Source organism: Pseudoliparis swirei, chromosome 7, assembly GCF_029220125.1.
Source record: "Pseudoliparis swirei isolate HS2019 ecotype Mariana Trench chromosome 7, NWPU_hadal_v1, whole genome shotgun sequence".
Classification (NCBI taxonomy): domain Eukaryota; kingdom Metazoa; phylum Chordata; class Actinopteri; order Perciformes; family Liparidae; genus Pseudoliparis; species Pseudoliparis swirei.
The window spans coordinates 25,954,744-25,982,726 of record NC_079394.1 but is presented as its reverse complement, the minus strand read 5'-3'; the positions used below and the strand labels follow the sequence as shown (position 1 = coordinate 25,982,726).

The following is a 27,983-nucleotide window of genomic DNA, read 5'->3' as shown; positions in this document are numbered from 1 at the left end:
TGCCCCTGCTCTCACATACGTCACCATCACCCGGAGAGGCTGGAGCAGACGACGAGACCTCGGTTGACACACACACACACACACACACAATACAACACACACTCAGATCCCGAGCACCAGATCATGCCATAATAACGCCACGCCAATACGGGGATACGCCGCCGGACTGCGAAGCAAAGGGGCGAAGTTGCAGCCGCTCGGGAATGTCCGCCGTGCGGACCTGAAGGCACCATGAAGCGCAAGAGCGAGAGGAGACGAGCGGAGTCCAGGAAAAAGCTCTGCGCAGCTCACAGCAGCTCAGAGGCGGAGCCAAACTCCAATATTTACACTGAGATAACAGGTAGGGGTCTGCGGAGGGTCTGCGGGGTGAACCCTGCGAATTTAGTCGGAGAATGGCGTGGAGACGCGACACGGCCAGACTGGCGCATGCACAGCATTGCGCTATAATCAATCAGGGTGTGTTTTTTTTATACCTAATATGGCGACACCCTATGTCCCTTTATAAGGAATGCAGTGGGGTTGCCCCGTCTGGGCAGTATGTGCACAACATAAACCATCTGAGCAGTTCCGTTTTGCGTTGGTATGCATTTTAGAGCAAGCAATTACACCATAACTTCACTTTGTCTGCAGCATTTTTATGTTGGTATACACTGTGCATGACGATGGCATGGCGTATTAATGCCTGCATGTCGTTGTCGGCCCACTGTCAGCGTTGTCCAACGCAGATCTTCGTATATTTCGTGGCATTTTTTGTTGTTGAACCTTTTGCGCAGCTCAAATCTGAGAAAGGGAGGTCCGTCGAAATGTACATCGCACATTTGATTGGCCGAGGAATCGCCCTAGCAACGGCCTGGGCAACGTTCCCGGGGCCTATCGCGTGTCTTATGTGGAGAACTTTAAACTGAAGTGGGCGTGGCCGACGGGCCAGTCCTTCAATCATGTAGCGTTCCGGACCGGTCCTAGCCAATAGCGTCCCTCGGATCATCGTAGGGGAGGAGTCGGGTGGAGATCTTTTTTCTTCTTTTTTTTTTTGCAGAGTGCGCACTTGCACCTCCTTCCCTCTTCGCCTGGTAACTTTCCTGTCGAAGTTAAATCAGCTGCAAAACAGCTAACGCTAGCTTTGTTTGTTAACGTATCACCGTATCATATTTTTTTTTTTGTAACGTCCTGCGCAATACCAGTGGAAGTTTTACACAGTATGCGCAAGTCTTCGTGAAGGAAAAAAACCCGCAACGTCGTAGGTTTCTCTGCAAAACAGTCATGTTCAGAACCGTGAGCAAGATGACGGCGGACGACGTTCCGTCCAGATGTGTTGAGTTTATCAAGGGTGAGTTGTTGCGAGAGACGGTATGCGAAGAGTACCGTCAGTTGGAGGCAAACATATATACAAATGTAACTGGCGAACTTAAGAGACGACAGAAGTTTGTATGGCGCGCGACAGCAAATTAACCTCACTGCCTCTGTACGCTGTCCCCCCTTCCGCCTCCTCCTCCTCCTCCTCCAGATCAACTGTACTTCGCCGTCCTGAAGCAGAAGCTCAAGAGCACCGGCGAGCGACACTGTTTCTGCATAGACGAGGAGCTGGCGTACGAGAAGTAAGTGTTCAGTCGCAGCGTTGCCCTTTTTGCATACGGACTCGCGGCTCCTTGTTGTATTGCGCCCGAGCCTTTGGGCCCCCGCCCCGCCCTCTCCCATGACCTTTGCCCTCGCTCTGTGTGCAACATTGAAATGGGCCTCAAGGATACGAGCTTTGATTGTAGAAGTTAATCATCACTCCCATGTTTTTGTTCTCTCTCTCTCTCTAAAATGTATCAGTAGTTGGACAACTATAAGATATAAGTGTTGATGTGCACTTATTTAGATTGAAGGGAAATTCAACTTTTTTTGTATTTCTTTTTATTATTAAAAATCCCAAATCTCACGACAGCATTCCAAAGTGAAGGCCAATAAAAGCAAAACAAATGTATCAGAAGATGATTGAGGACACGGCTGACTATTCGGTTTTGTGTCAGCGCTTGAAAAAAGAAAAAAAGACCTACTCATTGCGTTTCAAATTAGTTATTTCCACATTATGAATGACCCCAGTCTGGCATCAAATACTTCTAAATATAGCCTTTACTCTGTCAGGGATTTTTGCCGCTTCAGTCCGAGGTAGCTGATTCTGTCTCGTGAAACGTCCCCAGAGACGGTAGCTGGCTGCATAAATAGCCTCTCTGACACACTCTTCTTGTCTCTCTCGTCTCAGCTTCTATGCGGACTTCGGTCCCCTTAACCTGGCCATGTTTTATCGCTTCTGCTGCAAGCTGACAAAGAAGCTCAAGGTAAAGTAAACTGCCGCTCCCGATTGTCCTTCCCGCCAGAGAGGAGGCAAAGCCCAGGTCAATTGATATCTATTTATACCTGCAGTAGGTAGCACGGCGGTCAACCTCTTTATTTTATATTTCTTTAACTCTTAGCCCTGACATCCCTAAGTAAAGTCAACTCGTGTGTTTCATTTCTTAAATTATTACAACGTGGAAAATAAATGAATGATGTTCATGCTGTTGCTGTGAATGTCTTTGCACAGTCCATCATGCTCTCGAGGAAGAAGATCATATTTTACACATGCGGGGACCAGAAGAAACAAGCCAATGCCGCCTTCCTGATCGGCTCCTACGCGGTAAGTGGCGCACGTTGCACGTGAAACGGCACGTCGGCGCGCAATGGAAAGAGGCGCCTGCTGATTGTCCGCTTGTATCTCAAGGTGATGCATCTCAACATGATGCCCGAAGAGGCCCACAGTCTGCTGGTGTCGAGGAATTCAACGTACATTCCATTCCGGTAACAGTTCGCTATGATTGTGTTATGCATCTAATTTCATATTTTCCTTGGTTTTCTAGAACAGAGCGGCTACGTTTGGCTCTGAGATTCTTCCCAGAGAATTGTATCGAGGTAAATAAAGACCCCCGCGTACGCCGCGCTGATAAAGACGGTCGGTGTATTTAATGTTTCAGAGATGCCTCGTTCGGAACCTGCTTGTACAATCTGAACATCCTCGATTGCCTTCGTGGCGTTCACAAGGTATGTCGGTTAATAGATTTATTGACGTCTCTTTGCCGCCGTGCTTCGCTCCCTATGAAGTGAACCCCTCTCATCCGTCCGCCAGGCTTTGCAGTACGGCTGGCTCGACTTCACCAACTTCGACCTGGAGGAATACGAGCACTACGAGCGAGCGGAAAACGGCGACTTGAACTGGATCATTCCAGGAAAGTTCCTGGCATTCAGCGGGCCTCATCCAAAGAGCAAATTAGAGAACGGTGTGTGTGGAAGTTCGGTTTTCTATTGTAGCTTTCGGTAAACCATGTCTGTCTTTTTTTTTTAAACACCTTTTCCCTCCCCCTCTTACCTCAGGGTACCCGTTGCACGCTCCCGAGGCCTACATCCCGTACTTCAGGAATCACAACATCACCACCGTCATCCGACTCAACAAGAAGATGTACGACGCTCGGCGTTTCACGGAATCCGGCTTTGAGCACCACGACCTGTTCTTCGTGGACGGGAGTACACCGACCGACGCCATCGTCAGGAAGTTCCTCAACATCTGCGAGAACGCCGAAGGAGCCGTTGCGGTCCACTGCAAAGGTTTGATTTCTAGCCCACGTTATTGTTGTTGTTGTTGTTGACGAGTCGACGCTTCTACTCTGGCCAAATGCCGAAACCTTTTCCTTTCAGCTGGTCTGGGGAGGACTGGCACTCTGATTGGCTGTTATATGATGAAACATTACTGCCTGAGTGCCGCCGAGGCCATCGCCTGGATACGGATCTGCAGGCCGGGGTCCATCATCGGTCCTCAGCAGAACTTCGTTGAAGAGTGGGTGTTCACAGATTTGATTTTTTTTAAATCAAAAATGTGTTTTAATATGAAATAGGTGTCAGAGTCAAAGTTCAGAACAAACCATCCGAGGGTATTATGTATAGGTACTTGATGGTCAGTCAATGCCATGACTTTGATTGGTGCAGGGAAACATGTGTGAGAAACGCTTTCTCGACCGCGCCCTCTTCAAACCTGTGCAAATGTGCTCAGGGAATCTTAACAACATGACCGCCGGTGGTTTGGCAAGAAAGGGTGTGTTTTTATGTTGACCTTTTTTGTTTCTACACCAGTAAGCAGAACAGCCTGTGGGTGGAGGGGGATGTGTTCCGGGAGAAGACGGTGAATGAACGCGAGAACGGAAAGGTGGCCGTCACCCGGATCCTGTCCGGCGTGGATGACATCACCATCAACGGGAGCAACAAAAACCGCGCGTTCAACAAAGAGGAAACGCAACAGGTGAGTTTTTGAGACGGGGGGGCTCCCGCCGCTCTTTTCAGGGCGGTGCCGACTTTGCGGCGGGCGCGGCACGAGGACTCGCTGCCTTAATCCATTCGCGGCCGTCTCTTTGTTTTCCCAGTATAACGACGACGACGAGAAAAACGGCCTCACGCAGGGGGATAAACTACGAGCCCTGAAGAGCAAGAGGCAGGCCAGGTCGTCCTCGGGTTCTCTATCGTAAGTACCTCGCGAGTCTCATCGCGCCGACGTAATCCCGTTGATTTGAGCGACGCCCCCTACTCCTCCTCGCCAGCCTCTCGGGATCATTACTCCGTGTTGAAACGGTAGAAGACAAGGGAGATTTTGTTTTTGTTGTGTTTTTATTTCCGGGTGGCCAAGTTTTAGGCATGGCCAGTTCGACGAGGATGCCCCCCCCCCCCCCCCCCAGCATGGCATATTCCATTTACCTGTAAGTTAAAGATCCAGGCAGTATCCGTGTAATATTTCAAGAACTCTAACTTTGTGTCCCCCTGGTTCTTTTGAATAACTGTCACCACATGCCGTTAAAGTGTAATATAACTCGCCCCCTTTTCGGTCCAAGTCGGGGGAGGTCGTGGGACAAATGGTAGAGTCTAAGTTTTTTTCGGAGGACTGGAAGGGAGCTGTCTGTTATGCAATCTTCCGTGTTTTTTTTCTCTCTCTGGATTTAGAAAGGCGCAAAAGGTGTGGAAGTTAAATATAAAACCGGCAGGATTGGTCGTCTGTCGATAGTCTGAAGGGGAAATAAATATAAAGGCCACATCAATATAGAGCTCTGTGGAAGCATTGCGGCCCAACTGGAGCTGTTGGTGACACCCCCAATGGGAGGAAACCTGATCCGGTTATTTGTGTGCTCCCGAACTAAATCCAGTCCACATCGATTGTGCCCTTGTAAATCGAGCTGCGGAAGGTCGGCCAACCGGCCTCCGCCAATGTACCCATGTGGCTTCTGTTGTCCCGTGTCAGGCAGGTGGTAGTGTTCTGCTGCAGCCTCATGGGCGCGGTGTGGCCGATGTGTTGCCTGCCGTTCAAAAGATAGCCGAGAGGGCCAGAGTGAGGGAGAGAGAGAAAGAGAGAGTGGGGGAGAGGAGAATCAGAGAGAGAGGATGTGAGGTTCTGTATGATGGAGGTAAGTGCACATCACTTCCTGTGTTCTTCTACTTTAGAAATGGCTGCTGTGCCAGTGAAGAGTATGGCTGCCTTTTGAAGCTGCTGTTTTTGCCGTTTCTTTCCCGTCTCTCTTCGGAGGGCGACATGGTTTGAAGCGGACGTGCACTGAGTGGATGCTTTTGCATTGACACGCCGCGCCTTCCATCTTCCCCTCACTGAGCTGATCTGCTTCGATATCGGGGCTTATCCCCGGATGTCCTCCGAGCTACAGTCGAGCTCCATAATCGAGCCCGCTGTACTTCATTCAACTCATCGCAGGTTTTCTGACGTGAGATCTGGATCCGTTGAACAAACCGCGTCGGCGCTCGGCTTGCGCTGCTGGCTCGGCTCGACCCGGGAGGAGAACGTGTTCGTCGGGAAAGCTCTGTCTTCGCTCTGATCTGCAGTAGCTTCGTCATTGTTTGGTAAAATAGCTCAACCGTTGAAGCTGTAGGCTTTTTTAAATGTATTTAGCGTCTGCTTTAATTATCGACTTTTAAAAGCATTTTTTGGGGGTGGGGGGTCGTGCTTGTTGCCATGCATGGACGGGGTTAAGGAGAGAGTTGAGACAGAAGGGAGGTTTTGTCCGCACATGGATGGGCCATGTATGCCGCAGTCACCATCTGGCTCCACTGTCGAAGTTGCATGTTGACTTCCATTGACGATTAGAACGACGATTTTATGCCAATGTTCACCTGTCCCCCCCGCCCCCCACCCCCCCGCCCATGCATGGCAACAAGCACGACGCCCCGTTGGACATGCACGCATGGACATGCCTCTGTGTTGAATCTATGTTTGTGTCTAACATGTAATTAATGTTGGGCCGGGTTCATTGCCAATAGCCTGTTGTTGTTGTTGTTGTTGTTGTTGTTGTTGTTGCTTTCGTGACTGGATCAGTGTGCAAATACCATCCGAGCTTTGTGTGCAGGTTTCCGTCTCCGCCAGCTTCTTTTCATGCGGCCCGTTTTTTGTGGAGCAAAGGTGGATAACGGGATACGTGAAGATGTTCCCGTTTTTCGACGTGTTCCTTTCAAACAAAGTCTTGGAGCTCGACCGATGTGTTTATTGGCAGGCTGCCACGAATCCCTACTTGCTCCTCACAGATATAGCCGTCAGTCGTATATTTGGCAAGGAGCCGCTGTCCATGTGTTTTTACATGATGCAGGTTGTTCTTATTTTGGAGGGGATAACAACAATAACTATTTTTTTGTGAGTTAGAATTTAGAGGTTTACTAGGAACAATGTCATGTTATCTTTTAGTTTCAACAACCTGCTTCCTTACGTGCTACATATTTGTCATAGATTTCAAACGACCACATATCGCCCACTATTATTAGCTTTTCTTTGCCGTCCAAGATCAGAATAACACATCGGTCGAGTTCGAAGCATAAATGAAAAGCTGCTGACGGAGGCTGTTGGCTGCAAAGCTCTATGAAAGGTATCTCCTCTGATGCAGTCCCGTTGGAAAAGCAGAACATCAGAGGCTTTGTCTCCCGCCCGGACGTCTCTTGTCTCTCCTTCCTTTTTTCTCCCCCCCCCCCCCCCTCTTCCTTTTTTGTTATTCTTTTTGTTTGCTCTTGTCGTTGGATTTGTCCTCCTTTCAGATGGCTGGTAGCCATGCTGCTCTCCTCCCTGTGTAGCCTTGCCCTGTGGTGGATTGTGTATGGCTTCCCTTCTTCCATCCTGCATTTCTGTATAGACGGGTTAGGATTTCAATGAGCTCTGCCGCCCGTCAGCCCCCCCCCAAAACCTGTCCTGCCCCTGTTTCTGGAGCTCTAACTGAGAATGCTGTAAGTGAGCCCCCAGTCTCTCTATTTTTTCTGTTCTTAAAATTCCCAACCCAGATCAGAAATGTGTTCAAAATCATCCTTCTTGTTATTCTTAGGTCTTTCTGCACGCACTTGAAGCTGATGAGCAGAGCCCGTTTAAAAAACAATAATCTAAGACTAAGAGGCTCCTGTCTTGTCTGCGTCACCATTTTATGTCCAGAGTGATTTTATTTGCATCATCCATTCATCATTTTTTAAACATCATGCTTCGCTGCTTATTGTTTTGACTGGAACCGTAAAAAACAAAACACAGTCGGACATTTTAAGCTCTCCCTGTTGTAAACGATAACTTTGTGAAAAAAGGAGAACCCAGTTCCTCTAAAGTCGTTTAGTGCCCCCCTCTGGCTCCTTCCGGTATTACTTGGCTTTACTAATCCTACCTGGCTGTTGAAGCTGCAGTCATGATCTAACACCATTTTAAGATAATTAAGTGTCTGTTACCCCTCTGTCCTTTTTCCTTTTTTAGTTCTGACATCTCAGTCGATCCACTTTTCTTACTCTCTCGTTACTTTCTGTTTTTCGCAGACAAGAAGAGAATAAGATTCACACCCGGTCGTCGGCACAGTCCCTCAGGTAAAGTGCGCAGCGCTGCGTGGCGACGCTCTGGCGGCGGCACGCGGCTCGGGGGGCTAATTTGGCGACGCTTTGTCTCCTCTGCAGCCGAGTCGTACTGCAGGCCAGCGTCAACCCCTCGGCTCTGTCCGACCAATCGGACAGCAGGAAGAGGACCCGGACCTCGCTGCCGGCCAATGGGGTGGAAGGAAGGTCAGTGGCCCGCACGCTTTACGAGAGACCAGAAGTATCATCAGGGAGAGCGGCGTCAGAAATACAAGCGCAACTTGGAGCAGACGCCCCTTTTTCTTCTTTTGTTCTGTGCGTAAAGATAAGATAACCGATGAATGACTTCGCGTAAACAAAGCAACGTGTTTCAATTAAGAACGTACGTGGCGGCAAAGATCTGATTCAGAAGTTGTCAAATCCGCACTGGAAACGATGGTTCCGATTGATTTAAATAAAGAGGATACTATTTATTAGAAAATGACCCGAGATTTAACTCGAGGTCCGCTTGTTGGATCTATTTTGGATATTTCGTCCGTCTCGATGTGGTCATGTGACATGAATGCTGAACGTTGGTCACATGATGGCAAGTGGTCGCCTGCAGCAGGGAGGTTGTAACCTCGCTGTGAGGTGCGGCTGAAAACCAGGGAGGAAGTCGATCTCGAGCTTCAGATGATTTCGTCGCGTTCACAAATTGGCATACCAATTATCAAGCGCTCAATGTGGACTTTTAAATATTGCAATACTTCCCATCGATTTCATTATCCAGGACCGTGCGGCCTTGATGCGTTAAAACCCTGCCATGAATGTATTCTTTTGATGTGAACTGGACACAGTTGGAGAAGCAACCACTCGGCTGAAGCCACTTTAACGGCTTCCCTTCTCTCTGCCAGCTCCCTGTGCCACACCAGACTGGTCAGGTCTCTAGGGAACTTGCATGTAGAGGCTGGCGACAGCGCCCCCGTGTGTTGGGAGCCGTGTGGCAGCCATAGAGAGACAGCAAGCGCCACAGCCAACACAGGCCCTCTGATCAACTTAAACATGGCACAGGGCCACCTGCAGGCAAGAACCCACTCCGAGCCACCGACCCGTCGTTGGCGGTCCCTTTTCCACGAAGACGCGGCCTCTGCGCTGCCCAAACGGGGAGAGTCCTATTTTAATTTGGTTTCTTGCCAGTTTGGGCAGGCGATGGGATTGCGTCATTCGTGTCCTGTGTAAATCTTTCTATCCTCTTAATGCTCTTCATCGTTTAATGTTCCCGGGCTGGGGATGCATCGACATGGATTAAATGTTTTTTCAACGGCATCCAACTGGTTCATCCGTGTCAATCGAGTTGTTTTACACGGTTAGAAGTCGTTGGGATTTAATGTTGATTTCAATTTGAACCATTCTGATCCGACAGCGGTCTCGCGTGTCTTTGTGGGAGTTGCCGGCTGATCCACTAAAATAACACAAACGGATATGTTTGTCAAATATAACGCAGGAAAAAGTTGTCATTGAAATTTTACGAACAGTATTTGGCAATAATTATAAAAGTTGCTCGGTTGAAGATTAATTCTTGCCATGGCTACATGGTTATCATCAGATGTAGTTAATTACAATCATAGCATTCTTACGACGGTGTAACCCAGTCCCGGTTCTTCTTTCCTCCACTGCTGTACTAACATTATATAATTATATATAGATATAATTCTCAGGTTTCCAAATAAAACTTGCTTTCCTTGCATGTTCTGAGAATAGCGTTAGCTTCTCTGGACTCTGCTCCCCCAGTTTCCAGCCTCTTCTCCCCGCTCTGCAGCCACGCCTACATCCCCTCACCGGCGCCGATCCGTAATGGTTCTCGTTTCTTTCCCTCTTCTCTTCTCACACGCTACAGACGCACCGTCTCCAGAGGACGTAAAGCTCGCAGCTCTTTGCAATCAAATCGGTTTTCTAGTCTCTGGTATCTATCTGCTCTCCATTTGTCACATTTACTCTATTTTAAATGTCTGCCTCAAGGGCAAACATGTTGCAAGAAACCAGACAGATTGAATGTAAATAGATGCTGACTTTGTTTTCTTTCCCCTTTATAGTCACTCCATACCCACAGCTAGAGCTCCTCTACTCCGGTGAGCCGGTCCATCTGGAGGAACTTTACATGGACTCCAACTTCTATACAGTCGTAATAATCTATTTACATTGTGTTTGATGAAAAAAAAAAAGTTGAAACAACTTTAACCAACTTGATGTGACGTGTAAATCATTAAAGATTTGTTCGATTACAAGTTTATTTTAACGGTAAGGCACTTTGGGTTTTTATACTTTGAACTAATCATGAAAAATAGGGATAGTTTTAATCATTGCCTGGTTGCTCCTACTTATTGAAGCATGCAGTAGCAAACATCAGACGGCGTGTGAAGCCGAGAGATCCCGAGATGAGCTCTGTGCAGCACGTTGAGTCATGGGTGGGGGAACAGTCTGTTAGGTGGAGATGGCGGTTTGTCTCGCTGTAGTTGAAACAAGTCCATCACACACACTGCAGCACTGTGCTCATGTTGTCATTATCTGGCTTTTAAGCTACTGTATTCCAAGACTGTAAATATGTCAACATTTGATATACTCAGTTTGTATTTTTTAACTTTTGTACCATGCTATGAATGTCAATGGTCCTATCGGGGCTCCAACTCATGTTCATAATCTGACGTTACATAATGTATTCCAAGTAGGTCTCTGGCTGTCGGTCCTTGTGCCATGCAATAAATGCATTCAAATGTCATGTTGAGTTTTGATTTTACTGATGACATAAGCATGTGAAGAAGTTCTTTAAACTGCATTATTTTTCATGCGAATCTGTTTTGCTCAGCTGGATCAATGCCTAAATGTTCAAACGACAACAGGTCCTTATAGCCAACTTGGTCCCACACAACAAAAACAACGATAAACTTGCCAAAGCATTTATTCTCAAGGACTCAAGCTGAACTGTCTTTTTGCAATACAACAAGTCAAGTACAATAAAACCAAAACCTCAAGAACCGCAGAAACATGAAGTGGTTTTTTTAAGCAAGTGTAAAGTGCAACCTGTAAAGCCCACCAGAGGGAAACCAGAAGTTAATTCAGTTATCTTCACGATAGTGCTGGGAAGTCTTCTGGGTCATCTGGGTTTGGAGCCAGATAATCTTCCTGATGGGAAAACACATCAGGAACACCGGTTAATAATAATTTACAAAACTCAATCTGCTCTTAATGTTCTGCTTGATTTACTGAGGATTTTCTGAACATGCCTATAAAAAAAAAAAAAAGGTGGTGAGCAAATGGAATGTCCCAGACAAATGAAATCTCCTTAGTAAATAAGCCAAAATCTATCTACAATAGCTGATATGGTGGAGTTACCATTAGATGTACTAAATAGAGTGTAAATGTTAAGTTATTTAATGCCATATCATTGAGCCAAGAATGGAGAACATACCCTCTCCAGTATGGGTTTGGCTCTCTCTGGGCGGTTAGCAGGGCCACCTCTTGCTCCCCTTCCCCGACCCCCACGACTGGAACGTCCAAGGCTCCCGAAGTTGATTTCCAGAAGGGAAGTGATGTCATTCACAGACCTACGGAGGACGTTGCCCTCATCCTCCACTTCTTCAATGGTCCCCTCCTTCACCATCTGAAGATTAGAGGTAGACACTAAATATAGTCTAAAGTCCAGGCCACTGCGGCCATCACCCATGTGGTGTCCACACACTGCAACAGTCACACTCAAATAAAGTTAACAATTAAAACTGGTATTGCAGTGATTTACGGCTCCATGAATTAATAGTGTCCCTTCAACAAATTAAGGGATTATGTGCACAGAAAGCTTTTTAGTTAAATAACCTCTTTTCATCATGTCCGACATGTTCTTCAGATACAAACATTGAAACTGTATTCATGCTGCTGGTGTAATGTCAACATATTGTAAAAGGATAATTTCCTCAGAGCAATTCCACAGGACTTTGTGTAAAGACCCTCAAGGGAAATGCTTCTCAAACACCGAGCAGAGCGCCCTCTAGTGGGGAGGTATTGGAAATAGTCTTTCGATCACAGGTCCATCCATAAACTAGAGAAAACCTCAGACCCTCCATCCTTTGACACTCAAGGTCTGTATGTCAAGTCAAATGTCACAGCAAGATAAGGTTTATCAATACTGTGTCACTATTCACAAGCAAGTTCTTAACATGGCTCCACTTTCATCAGGGTGGTGTTTTCTTCTGAACAGATTCAATAACGTGCTTCACATTCTCACCTCCACCTTCTTTGACTGGTGGATGACCTTGGCTTTGGAGGGAATCTGGTTCTCAGATTTGCGGATATTAAACTCTGCTTTGGGGCGACTCGTCTGCTGCAGGGCCTTCCACTCGTCCAGGGTCATCTCCATGGCAACCTGGACCAGCACATCTCCATGCTCTTCTTCCATCGCTCTATCATAATAGGGGCTATGACTTTGTCTGTCAGTCCACTTTGTCACATTTAAAAAATATAAATGTAGTTTGACGCTACCTAACTGCGTTTAATGGAGACTTGCAAAAAGGGAAAAATAAAATGTTGACATTGTTGCAAAATTATATCCAACAATGTAGCCATTTGGCCAGGGGCCAATGCGTCCCTGTGAAGAAAGATGCCTCACCGATTCAGATTCTCTTCAACTCCACGCATTTGGGCCTCCTCAGATTTGACGGCAGTGTGGGAGATCACCTCCATTGACTCATTTCTGGAGATGTAAAAAAAAATGTTTACATCTGTACTGTGCCAAAAGTGACTGAAAGTTGTTATTTTCCACACGGTTAATGAAACTGCACTTACCTTGCAGTTTCTTCAGCACTGCTCCAGTTCCAAGGTCCTCTGCCTCCTCTCTTTTCCTCAGGAGAGATTCCTCTGCATGTTACAAATTGTGAATAAACCATTGAGAAAGAAAGAGAAACTTTTAAATGGACCGTTGCATGAACAAAAAAAGGCTTACGTTCCGCTTTGTCGATCATATTCTCTCTTGCCCCTGAGGGCGAAGTTGTCAGAGTTCCTAAAGTATCGTACTCCACTTCCACTTCCGCTTCCACCTCCTCCTCCACCTCCTCCTCCTCTTCCTCCTCCTCTTCCTCCTCCTCTTCCTCCTCCTCTGTACCCCCCTCTGCCCCTGGGGTCGAAGTCTGCATTATAGAACGGCCTGTGGATCAATGAAAATTCAAAATAAACATCTCAGTATATTTCTGTGACAGCTCCTACATTTTAAAGTATTGTTCTAGAATGCAACTTTTGTTCCTCTCATTTTGAGAAAAAACTAAATTAGGTGACAATTATATGATAGTGGAAATTCTAAGATGTCAGCCAACAGTATCATTTACAAGTCAATAAAATAAGGTAATCCTTTATTCATCCTAAAGTGGGGACATTTACAGGATTACAAACCAGACTAAGCAAGGCTGGAGCAGCAAAGCCCCTCACTGTTTTGAAGACAAATAAAGGTGTATTTCATTCCTCATGAACTTCTTGTTTTGTTTAAGAGGAACGTGTCACTTCTTAAAAAAGGTGCAGCCTTACTCATTTAAAACTTAGTTACACGACTTAGTAAAGCTAAACGGGTTCTATAACTGAATTTAAATGTGTGCCCAACTGTATGAAACTCTAGATTTGTAGTTTATGGGCCTAAAAATAACATTTTACATTAGACATACATTGGACTCATGTTTGGTGGTGCTGTATAAACAGAATATGTGCAGAGAAACCAATGAGTTGAGTTATAGTCTCAGTTTCTAGAAGAACGCATACTTTGAGATGGAAAACTCCTGTGGATACTGTTCTTTGTTGGCCCAACGCTCCCCAAAGGCAGCTCTCTTTGTGCCCCCATAGGCCTCCTCTCTCCCATCGGCCCTCTCTTTCACTGGTCCAGGAAGCACCTGCTGCTGACGAACTAAAGAAACCAAGTGAGGTTGAGACATATTTAGTTGCATGTCTCACTGCATTTCTCTGTTTGCAAATTATATGAAAATATTAAATCAAATACTTGGTCTGGCAAAATCAAGCATCAGTTCATAACTAATAATCTATGAATCCCCACAAATTAGTTTACAACATAAACAAAATTGCTTTAAATCTTCCAGGTATCATTTAGTCGTTATCGCCGTTTATAAAAACATTTCCCAGTCCCAATTTATTTACGGTTTATTTGAGAGGGACTGATGCATTATATGTAGACAACGGAAAACAGCTTCCCGATGAAAGTAACTTTCATCCAACAAAAAAGGAAAGAATGGATCTGAAAACACCAATGATGCAAAAAAAAGAAAAAAAAGAATGAATGACGGCCATCCCCTTAACCTTTATACTAAATCATAGATGGCTGGTTGTCATGTCATGAATACAACATGCATTGAAATGCAGTTCTGAATGTGCTATACAATTAGGATGCAGTTTATCTCCAGATAACGGGTGGAAACCCTGACAGCAGGAACATGTGCTCAGGAGCCTTGCTGACTTTGCACCAGCAGCAGCTGACAAACGCCTCAGCAAACCACTCTTGGCCGAGCCATCAATCCAGAAATACTAGCAGCTGGCAGAATAGTTTTGGATGTTGTGCATTAACGATAAAGCTGCCGAGCAGCGCGCTGACCTGGAGCTGGGTCTTGAGGTTCCGGCCCAACAGGAAGGGGTCTCTCCTTCTGCGATTCCTTCTGCGATTCCTTCTGACCAGATTTCTTCTGTTTGCCTTTCTTCTCCCCATCTGGCTTCTTTTTCTTTTTATCCTTCTCCATTTGCACTTTGTTGATCAGGTCGAAGGGGTCCGCCTCATCATCCAGGAGATCCCCGTACCTGTTCGCCACAGTGCACCCGTAAGCATCCGGGAGCATTTTGAGCCTGTGTTTGACGAGAAAAAAGGGCACAGTTCAAGAGGCCGATTCCTATTCTTAAAATCCCACAAATAAGTTACTAAATAGCGATGACAAGATTAAAGAACCGACCAATTTCGTCTCCAGCTACACCAGACCAGAGCTGCAGATTGTGGCTATCTGCCTCAGTGAACATCGAAACAAATACCCACTGCAGTTTGTCACACGTTTAAATGTTTACACGTGTGGGGACAAGCGAGACCACGCCCCCTGCGATCACCAATTTGCTCTTCGGTAATCAATATTCATTAATTTGGCTGAAATCTTCAAACAATGGCGGATTTATTCACCGTTTAGTCAGATACTTCTGTGTGAATCAGCACAGGAAATTAAGACAAAGGGGGATTATATTTATCAACGATTAAAATAAAATATTGTTAAAGATGAACATTAAATTATTAGAACACTATCCAATTTTAAGCTGACGTATCAGAAACATCATTTAGTTTCCTTTAAAAGCTAACCTAGCTTAAGGTTTACTCTAAATAAAGAACACCAGTATTGGGATAAAATTACTATACCTCGAGTCAACAGAGAAAAGTTTCCAGAAAGACGAGAGTAATGTGAGAATATGACGCACAGGTTAACTTTCATGTTAGCTCACGTTAGCTAGTTAGCGCGGCATATTTAACGTTAACGGTTCAAGTTAGTGAGACCATTAAAACCCTAATATTTAGCCACAATTTTACTATAGTAGATACCTCCAACTAACCCAAACTTTGTTTTAGCACATAGGTACTGCCAGCTTAAGTGACATCGATATGTAGCTACTTTAGTTCATAGTTGATTCTAGTTATGTGCGCGAGCTTCTTTTGTTACTAAGGTAACGTTAAGTTAACCTAGCTAGGTAATTATTACTGCTAGCTTCACGTTAGCGCCTGGCCCGGACTTAGATAACTAACGTATCAAAGATAAAGGTGTCTTGGTCGGTTTGCAGATGTCGTAAATTATTTTGCCAACTTTGCATCAATTCCGTTATTATTTAATATTTCCAGAGTTCGTCTATTCCCTGGCATGTTTCCGGTAACCTACCTGTTGGTGACTGCAGCTGATCCCGTCTGGAGGAGCTGCGCAGTGGTGGCTGATGACTTGAAGCCACACCTGAGCTTCTTCAGGTGACTCGGTGTAACTTGCTCATGTCAAACAACGTTTTATATCAAATGCATGAGAATAATAACCTAAAACTGACTATTTACTCTTATTTTAATGTTTTCCCAGTATAATATTACTATAGTTTCCTCAATAAATAACCAATATTGTAAAGTGGGTCTAATTGAATTTAGTCGTGATTTGATTAAGGTTTGAACTCAGCTGTGTTTGGTTGCCTGTGCTGTTCAATGTCAGGGCAAGTAAAGAAGGAAATTCCATTAATGTCAAGAAAAGTACATGCCTGGTATCAACCGTTGTGTCAATCATGATCTCAATGTGTGGTTTAGGCTGCTTCATTAAAATGTAGAATTTAATACGACAAAGAGTGTCGAGGTGAGATCTTGACAGTTTCAATTACAGTCAATCAAACTTTATTTCAGACTCAGGGTCCAGTTAGAACAGGACATTAAATAGGATAAATGACATGCAAAATCACAATAAAAGTACATACCGGTCTACAAAGAGACAGCTGTAATGTCTCCACAGCTGTTACTGGTGGTGTGTCCTGTACTACACCTAATGTTTGATAAAACCAAGATTATTTAATTTTTAGACTCATCAAGCTGGAAATTTATACATAAGATTTCTTAAAACAGTTTGGAAAGTATTGACTCCTGCATGTAACTGGCACGACGACACGCAGCCTCTTAAGTACAAATCTCCTGACATCATTATAAGATACTTGAAATGCTTTTTTGCATTTTGGCCACAAGTGTGCAGTATAGAGTCTTGTGCAATATGATCCAAACAGAGACAACTTCACTCCATCTGGACACATCCTACATGCGTGAGATAAGGTTTGCATGTGTGTACTTTCTACCCATTGCCTATAAATATCATCATCATCGGTCATATGTTCTGTAATAAAATGTCAAAGATATTTTTACCTGATCACAGATACCAAGATTGTTGTAAGACAATTTGAACTCAGGAGATTTAGACATGTGTCCTCTGTGATTCCACAGATCATAGTCTGGTGGGCAAACCAGTAAACCAGGATCCTCACAATGTATTTTGGGACTTCTCTTTGACTTAATTTAACAAACAATGTTCTATGATTAACACGATCAAAAGCTTTGGAAGCATCATTAAAACACATAAGAACTGATAAGTTCTGAACTTTATATATGTTGAAGTTTGTGGCCAAAGCCATGATCCTGTAATTATCTAGGCGACATACTTCTCCAAGTCTGTCCTTAATGACTGCAGAACAGACAACATTGAGACTGGCAATAAGCCACGACGCATGAAACCAGTTAAGTGGCAAGGAGAGGAGTTAACGTCTCAAGTATAACTAGTATATTTATATTGTTCAGCAGGAACATAGTCTAAACCACTTGCGTTGCCATCTGACAGCTTGTTAGGTTGATTATAATTGAATTGATTGTGGTTAACCTGCTTCTTCACATCCTTTTGATAAAGTCAGTTTAGTTAAAAAGGTGTTGAATCTTTTAAACAAACATTTCCCCCAGATATTACACGTTTAAAGACACATTATACAGCGTAGTAGGATACATTTGGACAACAAGATAACAAAGAAGAGACACGTAGGCTGCAAAAATGGGACAGGCACACAAAGCCAAACAGAAAGGCTTCTTGTTGCACCACAGTGAATGAGTGGAACAGCTCATAGGACACTATGACTTCATTTAAGTTACAGCCTATGGGCACATTTTCTGGGTCTTTACCTCTATATTAAAATGAAAAATGTTGCCTTTATTAATTCTAGTCTTGAATTTCCTTCTGATAAGCACATTTTGTGGGCAGATAGACTTGTGATGTTGATACACCATGGAAGAGAGAAAGTTTAGGGTTAAAATTGAAGTAGTCTCCTAAAATTAAACAGTAACACATTGTCAGTTGCTGTGAGTTTCTATTTCCTTTCTCTCACACACAGTGCACCCTTTGTTCAAGTATCTCCGCCCTAAAATGACTACGTAATTTTGGCGCCTCTGGGCCACCGTTTCCTTTCCCTTTAAATTGTCCAGAAATGCAATAACATAAACATACTGCGCAGCGCGGGAAAGGGCCATCTGCTCGTTGGCAACGTAAAATTAACCGCCCTTCACTCTCATTGGCTCCTTCGCGGCCGACCGCGAACTCTGCTCGTCTTCATTGGCCAATCTTGATGTCAGAGTGCAAGAGCGCGGGTCGAGTGTTCAAATCTCATTGGATAAAAGCGCCTCGACCAATCACCGGCCGTAGACCGCTCTCTGTTCTGCCCATTGGCCCGCGGGTCTACACGGTGGATTCCTGTGGCTGCTGCAATTGGCCGCTTGTGTCACGTGGGTTCGGATCCCGGCCACCGATTGGTCAGTCAACTGCTCGGGCGCGATTTTGCAACGCGGGACAACGCTCCTGTGGGCGCACACAGGACAGTTCAGACGACCTGCTGCGAAGAAGGAGACTTGCCCTTATCTTTATCAAACTGTATCTTTTACCGGATACTTTGAAGTGAAGGTCGAGCCGACCCTTTTTTTGGAAATGAAGGACGTATTTACACCAGACTGAAAAGGCGATTTATTTATGACGTTCACTCTTTACTTTCCCACCAATAATCCATTCGTTTGAATACTTTTACAGTTGTGTGCTTGCCTTATACGGAGTTTTGACGTCCACGCGATGGCGGACAACAAGCACCCGCACGTTATTTTCTTCAAAGACTCGCCCAAACGAGTCCTGGTGTCCGTTATTAAGACCACGCCGATCAAACCGAGGAAAGTGGAGGCCATGACGCCGACGAGTCCCGGTTTCAGCGACTTCATGGTCTACCCGTGGAAGTGGGGGGAGAACGCCCACAATGTGACTCTGAGCCCGGGCTCGCTGAGCGGGGCTTCGTCGCCGACCGGCACTCAGACGGCCCGGGAAGCGGACGCGGACGATCTTTCAGCGGACCAGATCCGGGTAGGTCCTGGTTGTTGTAACTACGACGTAAAACATCCCGTATGATCGATGTTGTGACGCAACCCGAAGTGGGCTACTGCTCTTTGTGTATTGTTCGGTTGTTAACAGCACTGGAACACAGCGACTGTAAGTTAAAGGCCGAGAAGAAGGATAACTACGTATAACTACAGCACGCTTTAGGAAGAAAAGAGCGCGCGCAGGATGCCTTTGTCATCTCAAAGAAGTCGTTATAGAAGAGTAGCACATTTCAGATGTTAATAACTGCTTTTATCTACTTAAAACCTGTAAAAACGATATGGCCGGTGTGGAAAGCCATTTAAAAAATCGCCCGCGCAATAGGGTGTGACATGGTGGATTTTAAACCCGTTACTTCCTGGTTCTGGAGCAGCTGCTCTGCTCTTGCATGACGTTTCGTCGCGCGCCAAAAATATAACCGGAAGTGACTGAGTTATAATGGACAAACGTGCTCCAAGACTAACACGTGACCTCAGCCAAGAAAGTTCTGAATTACAGAATCAGACCCGTGTTTTGCCATCTATGTTTACACATAAAGGAAGACGCGCAATGCAAAAAAAAGATTATTAAACGTGACTTTTTTTTATTTAAGGAAATGCCTTTTATTAAAAAAAATACAGATGATTATGTTTAGAAAGTACTGTGAACACCATGTGTCCGTTGTCAAAGTATGACCAAGTTAAAGTAGTAAATCAGAGAAGTGAGAGAATATTTGACTTTGGAGTGAGGTCCATGTAATTAAAAGTCTGGTGTGTTCCCTTCCTCTTCAGGACGGCATTCGCAGAGGGCGCCCGCGGGCCGACACCGTGCGGGAGCTCATAAACGAGGGGGAGACTTCGTCCAGCCGCATTCGCTGCAACATCTGCAACCGAGTATTTCCCCGGGAGAAGTCGCTTCAGGCACACAAGAGGACACACACAGGTGAGACGGATGGGAGGACGGGTGGCACCGTAGTGCACCCTACGTATTATATAAGAGGCCCTGTGTAGTGATGAACTGGACAACTATGGCAATACTGAACAGTATCCCCTCCCCCCACCCACCAGGAGAGAGGCCCTACCTGTGTGACTACCCAAACTGTGGGAAGGCGTTTGTCCAGAGTGGTCAGCTGAAGACGCACCAGCGGCTGCACACTGGGGAAAAGCCCTTCGTCTGCTCTGAGAAAGGTACGGAGGCGTGACCTTGTGACCTTTCACCTTCAGACACTTTTCAAGTGCTTTCCAAAAGTTTAATTGGTAATCTTTTGGAAAGTACCCGACGAACGCGGAACTTCCAGCGCAACTGACTGCTTGTCATCTCAGCTGTGTCTTGGCTGTGATGTAAATACATCCCAGAATACCATGGCCTTTAATTTCCTCCTGCATTTATTTATACCTCTCTCTCTGCAGGATGTGACAATCGGTTCACACACGCCAACCGTCACTGCCCCAAGCATCCCTTCTCCCGTCTGAAGAGGGAGGAGCCGAAGGATAGCCAGGGGTCGGCTCAGTCGGTGGACAACAAGGCGGTGGCCGAGTGGCTGGCAAAGTAAGCGGACACCTGGGGGGGGGGGGGCAAACCGAGTGCAGACGATCCGTCACACAAAGTCCGAATAGTCGAACCGGCGTTGTGTGCGTTCAGTCACGTTCTTTCTCGTCTCCTTGCAGGTACTGGCGGACTCGCGAGCAGCGGGCCCCCACGACCACCGGCACGGGAAAGCCACCGGGCAAGGCACGAGCCGAGGACCAGGAGCAGCAGGACCCCATGGAGTTCCTCCAGTCCGACGAGGAGAACGGAGAGAATGAGGAGGAGGAGGAGGAGGAGAAAGCGAAAGAGGAGAAAGGCGGCCAGGGAGGAGCCGCGAAGCGCCGCCTCCAGGAGCAGCGAGAGCGTCTCCACGGTGCTCTCGCGCTCATTGAGCTGGCGAACAACCTGTCTCCCTGAACCCCCCCCCCCCCGATCCATTCCCTGTCCCTCATCTCTCATTCCCCACCCCGCCTTCCTGCAGTACGTGCTGTAGCTAGAAAGTGCTCGTCAATGCAGATCAATGGCTTGTTGAGCTGAATTGGCCTGAGATCAGTGTTGTGCACCCCCCCCCCCCTACCCCACCCCACAGCACCAGGAAGGCACAAGCTAAAGCACCTTATTCAGCTTCCATTTTATCCTCTTTTTTTATTTTTTTAGGCTGCTATAATTGTAGATTTGACTATATGAAGAATGTCTTTATTTCTCTCCTGCCTTCTAAAGGCAAAGAAAGAGTACCTATTGTGTTTCTAATTTGTCGTGTTTGCACTTTGATGGGTGACGAGTTTTCTTTGAGTGTATTTGAGATTGTAACGAGAGTGTGTGGCTGATGTGTATGTGGATCAGGCTCCGACGGAGAGAACGATACAGGGTGTGGTCAATCATAGGAAATGTTGAGGTGCATTCCAGCCGTGTGGATGGCCTCTCATCATGCGCCCGGGTTTCATCTCCAGCGTTTGTTAAAAGCACAAATCTCCCCCGGCCGCAATCAGGGCGGCCGCGCTGGGACGAACACGGACTGAGAAGTTGTAATCCTCGACGAGAGCGCAGCAAGGTGGACTAAAAGCGAGCTGGATCGGTCCGGGCATGTGACATGGTTGAGGTTTTTTTTTTTTTGTGAATGTGACGTGTGGGAGGTGATCATTGCAAGCCTAATCCAGAGGTCTTGTGAAGCACGAGCTTTAAGACAAAAAAGAAGCCATGCCATATTTCCATTTTAAGAGCCGTTTTCCATTCACACAAGAATCATGGGTAAGACGACGCAGACCTTTTAACCAGATGGGAGATTATTTTTTTAAACGATGGATGATCTCAATCCCCTTTTATATTAAAAGGTGTGAGACCAGTTGCGATACGGGCATAGCATCATAGCAGTGTGGTGCATCTATGTCGTCTCATTTCGAAAGGTTAAATTATGATATTTATTTCAATGTATTCTTTTTATTCTGGCTCACATTTTGTTGATCTTTGACAGTCTTGAGGTCTTTTGACATGAGAAGGAAAACATTCTGGTACTAGGAGGGCAACAAATATCTACAAAGTTTAAAAATCATTACATCCATTTAGAATATATAAAATAAATAGTTTATTTTTCTATTTTGCACTTACCCCCCATATTTAGGCTTGGATTAAGCTTGCAATTCACTGAGGATTGTGTCCAAGGAAATGGCACAGCGTTTCTTTTTTGTAGTGCTGGATGATTCTTTCTTTTTCAGATCGTTCATTTTTTTCCGGCAACACTAATTCCTTCAACACTGTATGAATCCTCTCATAACTGCCCGGTCACTCTGATATTTGATAAACAAATTACCCGTGTGGAGTTACGGTAAAACTGGAAGTCAAGCGCAATGTTGATAATCAAAACACCAAATGACTTGTTTTACCCAATTATAGTATATTTTGAAGCATTTCTAACCCGTCGTCAATTTTGTGGTTTGAGAAGATTATGGCATTTAATATATATACATGTATACACACATTATGTTTCTTAGAATATCGAGTGTGCACAATTTACGGGAGAGCTTTGAAGTTTCATTTTAGTTTTCAGTTTCCCCCTCCGCTAACACCCCCCCCCCCCCCCCCATCAGTTCTCATGTGTAGCGCGGCCCTGCTTGGTAGACATGTACAGGTTCTCTGACAGGCTGTCCACACTGTCATACAATTGTTGGTTTTCAATAAACATTCACCGAACCGGACCCAGAAATTCAACGTCTTGATTGAGAAGTGAATTTGAAAAACAGTATTGCATCAATACCTATAAAATATAAAACCTAAAGTGGTAGAGCGCGGTCGTCGTGATCGACGGTTCGATCCCCAGTCAAAGTCGTGTGGGCACATCGCGAAAGTGATCGGCAGTCCTGGCGGGCAGGAGGCAGCTTGCATGGTCGCCGGTGAATGACGACATGTGGCGTGAACGCGCTTCGAGTGGTTGGAAGACTAGAAAAGCGCAATACAAGTACAGTCCGTTTGCTGTAAAAGTGTAAACGACTATAATTATTCTCCAATATGGAGCAGAACACTGCCACCTGGTGGTGAGTGCTAACATGTCCGTTTAGTGAGCAGAGGGCTTCCCGGTTGAATCCTCTGCGATGCGAATCTTCAGCTCTTGTCCTTCTTCGGCGTCGCTTCCATCGGATATTTGTTTGAAGGTGAGATACGAGTACATCAGTCCACCTGACATGCTGCGAAACGACAAAGTCAAAGAACCGTGAGGCCAAACAAGTGACTGACTGTCTAGTTTGGAGCAGGGCTCAGAAATGGAATTAAATAAAGGCTAGGAATTTAAACACGGTAAGAAATGTAAATTTACTCGGACGTTTTTGTCGGCCTCATAAGTATGATTGATCATTTTGGTTACATTAAGATCCTCTGACAGGTTTCATTTGTAGCCATTTAACAAAACATGTCATTAAAGAAATGAAAATAAAAATCTAACTGGAATTGGAAAAAATTAATTCCTACCAAATGCTGAGGCCGAGGAAGTTGGTCCAGGAGAACAGGTAGTCGCCGCCCACAAAGATGCCGATATAAGCTACTGCCACATTCTTAAAAAATAAACAAAAAGGTTATTCAGGTTAGTCATGATCTTCGCAGAAAAAAATAATCTGACGACACACAAGTTAAAAAGATTCAGATCCACCGCAGAGTGCAAAGAGAGGCCATTTTGAACAGGTTCAATGTTTTATGATTGTTTACTATGTGCAGTCTGATCGAGAATTCAGATGCACATACGTGTTAGAACTTTACGCGTGGTCTATAAATAAAGAAACGCCTTTGGAGGGTTGTGCAGTGCCTATGCTTTCCCGTCTCAAACCAGTATTCTCATCGGCGTGTTCTTACCTTTATTGCGCCGACTACTGTTGTAGTAAGTGCTGAGTTATAATAGCTGCACAGGACGATGGAGTACATCAGCACAAAGCTGGAAAACAAGACAATCATATTTTTTTTTAGAAAATGGGTCGGCTGAGGCAGTAAAGGAGGCTCCAAAAGTAGTGTGACAGTAACCGACGTACCCCATGAAGCAGGATGTGAGGAAACAAAACACAAAAGGGCCTTCAACCCAGTCCTCAAACGCGAGCGCCTGTCAATCAAAACACGGACATTGGGTGAATCCTCCGGTCTCGGGCACAAACAGAAGTAACTGGATCACAGCGGCCGTTCCCACCTTGTGTAAATCTCCAGTATAAGCGCTCGCCAAGAGCGTGGGGATGACGAGGAGCAGGGCGTTGTAAAACAAGAGCCCGTACTTCCCGAGGCCCTGAACAACGACAAAAAAGAAAAAAGGAGGAACGCATTCAACAATTGTGTGTGTAATAAATGGGAAAACCTAACGACAATTCCATTTACTGCATGTTTACGATTCAGATATTAATAATACGGTAATAAGAATAATACAGTCCAACACAGTACAGACCAGCATCAGAAATACACAACGGCAAAACTGACCCTAAGAAATAGAAATTTGCCCCCAAAATCTCTAGGAGACCCATCATTTCCTCTAATAATTATAATAATTTAATAGCATGTTGTTTTTGTTTGTTGTTGTGTGTGTCCTATCTGTATTGCTTGTACTAGGTAGGTATACAACCAATTAAAATAAACATAATTTTGATTTATAAAAAACAAAGAAATAAATTATAATTGGTAATAGTTGTTTAAAAATGTAATAACAATAAATAACCGAAATAATTAAGAATAGAATTGAATATATTGTCTGATTTATGTTTTCCGGTTTTTTTTTGGTAAGAAAATCTAAGAAAACATTTTGAATATGTAAACTACTGCCTAATAGTCTAATTATTGGCATTTTTTAGGAAAATTGCTCATATACTGTAAGCCTAAATAAGTATATTTATTATTTGTGAACAATGGTTAAATGTTATTTCACAAGTTTCAAAAAGTGCCCCCAATATCTTTTTAAATGCCTCTGGATTTCAGTCAGTTGGGGCAAAAACTGACCCCTAAAAAATATGTAAATTTCCTACCCTGGTACACACAGTCTCACTTCTGGACAGATTGCGTGGGTAATGTTACCTCGGTGCCCAGTTTCTTCTTGGTGTACACGCCGCTGGCAGCCGTGAAGGCATCATTGAGCAGGATGAAGGAGTAGGCCTCCACATCGAAGGCCAGGTCCGAACTGGAGGAGACGACGAGGAAAGCAAAAGTGTTCAGTTCTTATGTGGTAGATAAACAATTCCAATACAATTAATTTTCCTTTAAGAAATAAAATAAAATCCATATACCTTGCAGCGACCATGGCACCTAAGACGATGGTCACAACGCTGTACACCAGCCGCTTCGGGAATGTTTTCCTGGGGGGAAAAAGGACCACTGAAACATTCCGATCAAAGCTCCCGTCTAGTTGAATTCGGCCGATGACCTGAGGACAGATCTATAAGACGTGATATATAACCTACAGTACTTTCAGACCAGTCGTGGTACAATTCGGATGAGGTCAATCCTTTCACATCTCTAACGGCAATAAATAAATCTGAAAAATGCCTCACCTTAGAATAAATACTTCCAAGATCATTGTCATCAATATGGCGAATTTCCTTAATACTGTAAACATGGGTAAACTGTAAAAAAAGAACAACGTGTTTTTAGGGAAACCCCAGGGATGAGCACAGACAGACCACAGGACTGAAGCTGCTATATTACATAACAACAACTGGATGACCTGAGTTTCTTTGTGCTCGCCAGTCCGGTGATATGGTTCCCAACATAGAGCAGAGGAAGGGGGAAAATCTGGCAGGAAAATAAAAAGGAGTACAATGTCTTAGAAATTAAGTATAGATCAATATATATATACATAATGTAAAAGAAAAGCTTACTTTTAAGGGAATAGTTCTGTCAAAATCCTGAAACTGGATTGCTTTGCTCATTTTAGCAGCATAAAGGACAACAAGGGTGGCGATCATCTGAAAACACCAAAAGGGCCGTGTGAAACACGAGTTTTGACGCACACACAAACCCCAACACACACACACACAAACGCGCAACCTTCCCAAACACACGCACACACACAACTTACCTGGCCAATTCCCAAGCACAGATAAGAGGGGAACCTTAAAAGCAAAGACATAAAGACGTGGGTGTTACTCAATATCGACTTATTTAGTGTTATCACTTCCTCCTAAGTACAAAGGACGTGTACTTTACAAATAATGTTCCACGGTGTACCTTACTTTTTCTTGTTTTACTACATGTATCTGATGCCTCCGGGGCTCCGTACAAACACATTACTTTGCATATTCATATTCAAAATATAGATTCAGACAGAAACCACACGGTCGCGAGAGGATAACGTGTATAACGTAGTTCAACCAGCGCCACTTGAAGCGGCTTCATCATTAAAGTGACGTACACGTGAGCCTAATATGCATCGATATAACCCAGTAATAACACCATTAATACATAATGAGCGGGGCAACGTTTACTTTGTAACACTGAAAGACGGATATGTGTTGACGCCGATACTTTTTTACTAAAAAGCAATAAAAAAAGAAACGCCTGGAGGCTTTATTCCCCCCTCGTGAGCGTAACTCCAGCCCACGGCGCTAACGCTACTTTTAATAACGCAGCGTACGGTTACGTGTCCCCCGTGACGTCATGTAACGTTACCTGAAGCTCGTCAGCACGGTCTTGTTCACCACGGTGATGACAAACGAGCTGCCGGCGTAGAACAAGGCGGAGTAGAGCCGCGGCAGCCGGGAGTGGCGCGCGGGTTGCGGGCAGCCGTCCGCTGGCATCGTCAGACCCGTCGTGGAGAGACACCTGTTGGGGCTTCAGAGGCTCTTGATCGACGGGCGGAGCGTGGGAGGCGGAGGCGGCTACTTCCTGGTTTCACTGTGGGAGGTTCTGGTTCGACCAACAAACCAAAGAAGAAGAAAAAAGGAAGAAGGAAAAAAAGAAGAAGAAAAAAACGTACAACATGGCGGACGTCAATCTCGATGCTCATTCTTGTCTATGTGAAAACTTTATTTAAAGAAGTTATGCACTACCAAGTTTTAAAATTAGATGTTTTATTTTGTTATTTTAAAATCCGTTGCATTTTTATAAATTGTCAATAAGAAACAGCAAAATACATTTAAACTAACATGCCTGGGTGGCAACTGCAGAGGAAAAAGCATACAACAAATTAAAAAAGGGACAAGGCACAAACTCTGATTGTGTAATTACAAACATATAAATGAATGTCATTACTGTTCTTTGTAAAACAAATTATAATAATTGGGTATTTGGCTTGTACCTTACATAACATAATTCTGCAAATATAATCAATGCATTTATGATATACGCCCTTTTGTCAACGTTTCTGTTAAATAATCCAAATATATTATGAACCACAAGTGAAGAAAGTTTCTCTTTCTGCCTTTACCACCATCTGTGGCTCATTTTAAAGTGAAAATCTAAAAGTAAAGAAAGTCTTTAGATTGGCTCTAGTGCTCGCTTGTCCAATGTCTAGCCTACAATCAGGGGCACGTGCACAGACATTTTGGGGGGCAGGTGCTCAAACCAAAAAAAAGGGCACCCATTGGCAAAATGATTTTTCTATTGATCACTGTAACTTGAAGTGAGCAAGTAATTGGTTGTTACGAAACACCTGAAACACATTGTGTCGTGAGAAGACATGAGAGCTGAAGACATGAGCGCCGCGGAGTATGTCGAGGCGAAATTCTCACAAGAACTCAAATAAATGCCCCGACAGATATCCAAACACACTTGGGGGGAATTGATGACAGAGAGAGTAAGTGTTATTCTTCAATACTGATTAATGAAGAAAAAATTTGTCTACGTCCCTCGGAAATAAATCTTGAGCCGGAGATGTGCCAGTTGTCGATTTACAATATTCTATTTCTGATGTTCAGTTTGTGTCTATTCCCCAAGACATGTGGTATAATAGGTTGCCCGAACTCAAAGAAGAAGAACAACTCATGTTGTCATTTAATTTCTGGATATATTGTACTTGTGTGATACTGGGTATTGACTCTGTGCAGGTGTGTCTACATACAGATGTTCCAGATGTGTGTGTGTGCGTGTGCGTCTGGCTCGGCGAAATGAGGTGACCTCTTTGTATGTATTGTTTATGTATTTAATGTCCTGTACTCTCGTGTATACAGTGGGAGGGGTGGGGGAGTGGGTTTGTTATCTGAT

General features: G+C 44.7%; 4 protein-coding genes across 13 annotated transcripts; 2 read left to right on the top strand and 2 right to left on the bottom strand.

Moving 5' to 3' along the window:
* The first annotated feature begins 61 nt into the window (after nt 1–61).
* cdc14b (cell division cycle 14B) lies at nt 62–10,621 on the top strand. Of its 10 annotated transcripts, none has more exons than XM_056419193.1 (16): nt 62–340; nt 1,505–1,595; nt 2,246–2,321; nt 2,567–2,659; nt 2,744–2,820; nt 2,994–3,060; nt 3,146–3,296; nt 3,391–3,621; nt 3,712–3,850; nt 4,144–4,309; nt 4,431–4,528; nt 7,834–7,881; nt 7,969–8,073; nt 8,760–8,928; nt 9,743–9,808; nt 9,939–10,621. In XM_056419193.1, the coding sequence occupies exons 1-15, from the start codon at nt 232–234 to the stop codon at nt 9,764–9,766; spliced, it is 1,644 nt and encodes a 547-aa protein (XP_056275168.1). In that variant the 5' UTR covers nt 62–231; the 3' UTR covers nt 9,767–9,808; nt 9,939–10,621. The 10 variants fall into 10 exon arrangements, 8 of the variants coding, with proteins under 8 accessions (XP_056275168.1, XP_056275172.1, XP_056275169.1 ...); XM_056419195.1 differs by lacking the exon at nt 62–340 and adding an exon at nt 1,033–1,327; XM_056419197.1 differs by lacking the exon at nt 8,760–8,928.
* A 94-nt stretch (nt 10,622–10,715) lies between these two features.
* On the bottom strand, nt 10,716–15,856 carry LOC130196820 (intracellular hyaluronan-binding protein 4-like). The gene is made up of 9 exons (XM_056419202.1): nt 15,789–15,856; nt 14,480–14,724; nt 13,639–13,780; nt 12,836–13,036; nt 12,679–12,750; nt 12,503–12,586; nt 12,122–12,296; nt 11,312–11,503; nt 10,716–11,025 (listed from the first exon to the last, which is right to left on the bottom strand). The coding sequence occupies exons 2-9, from the start codon at nt 14,715–14,717 to the stop codon at nt 10,969–10,971; spliced, it is 1,161 nt and encodes a 386-aa protein (XP_056275177.1). The 5' UTR covers nt 14,718–14,724; nt 15,789–15,856; the 3' UTR covers nt 10,716–10,968.
* Nucleotides 15,857–18,313: 2,457 nt separating this feature from the next.
* On the top strand, nt 18,314–20,760 carry znf367 (zinc finger protein 367). The gene is made up of 5 exons (XM_056419339.1): nt 18,314–18,809; nt 19,595–19,745; nt 19,871–19,990; nt 20,213–20,351; nt 20,471–20,760. The coding sequence occupies exons 1-5, from the start codon at nt 18,528–18,530 to the stop codon at nt 20,745–20,747; spliced, it is 969 nt and encodes a 322-aa protein (XP_056275314.1). The 5' UTR covers nt 18,314–18,527; the 3' UTR covers nt 20,748–20,760.
* Nucleotides 20,761–21,530: 770 nt separating this feature from the next.
* slc35d2 (solute carrier family 35 member D2) lies at nt 21,531–26,654 on the bottom strand. The gene is made up of 12 exons (XM_056419338.1): nt 26,451–26,654; nt 25,861–25,894; nt 25,661–25,747; nt 25,507–25,574; nt 25,334–25,405; nt 25,070–25,138; nt 24,861–24,963; nt 23,992–24,084; nt 23,840–23,907; nt 23,667–23,745; nt 23,289–23,371; nt 21,531–23,008 (listed from the first exon to the last, which is right to left on the bottom strand). The coding sequence occupies exons 1-12, from the start codon at nt 26,576–26,578 to the stop codon at nt 22,879–22,881; spliced, it is 1,014 nt and encodes a 337-aa protein (XP_056275313.1). The 5' UTR covers nt 26,579–26,654; the 3' UTR covers nt 21,531–22,878.
* Between the last annotated feature and the right edge of the window lie 1,329 nt (nt 26,655–27,983).

Bases quoted from the DNA above. Each gene is read 5' to 3' on its own strand.
- cdc14b (XM_056419193.1), top strand. From the start codon at position 232: ATGAAGCGCAAGAGCGAGAGGAGACGAGCGGAGTCCAGGAAAAAGCTC. The intron at 3,297-3,390 runs GTGTGTGTGGAA...CTCTTACCTCAG, and splicing joins AAAGAGCAAATTAGAGAACG to GGTACCCGTTGCACGCTCCC. The intron at 3,851-4,143 runs GTGGGTGTTCAC...TTTCTACACCAG, and splicing joins CAGCAGAACTTCGTTGAAGA to TAAGCAGAACAGCCTGTGGG.
- LOC130196820 (XM_056419202.1), bottom strand. From the start codon at position 14,717: ATGCTCCCGGATGCTTACGGGTGCACTGTGGCGAACAGGTACGGGGAT. The intron at 13,037-13,638 runs GTATGCGTTCTT...ATTGATCCACAG, and splicing joins CAGGAGTTTTCCATCTCAAA to GCCGTTCTATAATGCAGACT. The intron at 12,297-12,502 runs GTGAGGCATCTT...CTATTATGATAG, and splicing joins GTTGAAGAGAATCTGAATCG to AGCGATGGAAGAAGAGCATG.
- znf367 (XM_056419339.1), top strand. From the start codon at position 18,528: ATGGCGGACAACAAGCACCCGCACGTTATTTTCTTCAAAGACTCGCCC. The intron at 18,810-19,594 runs GTAGGTCCTGGT...CTTCCTCTTCAG, and splicing joins TTTCAGCGGACCAGATCCGG to GACGGCATTCGCAGAGGGCG. The intron at 19,746-19,870 runs GTGAGACGGATG...CCCACCCACCAG, and splicing joins ACACAAGAGGACACACACAG to GAGAGAGGCCCTACCTGTGT.
- slc35d2 (XM_056419338.1), bottom strand. From the start codon at position 26,578: ATGCCAGCGGACGGCTGCCCGCAACCCGCGCGCCACTCCCGGCTGCCG. The intron at 25,895-26,450 runs GTAACGTTACAT...TTTGCTTTTAAG, and splicing joins ACCGTGCTGACGAGCTTCAG to GTTCCCCTCTTATCTGTGCT. The intron at 25,748-25,860 runs GTAAGTTGTGTG...TGGTGTTTTCAG, and splicing joins TGTGCTTGGGAATTGGCCAG to ATGATCGCCACCCTTGTTGT.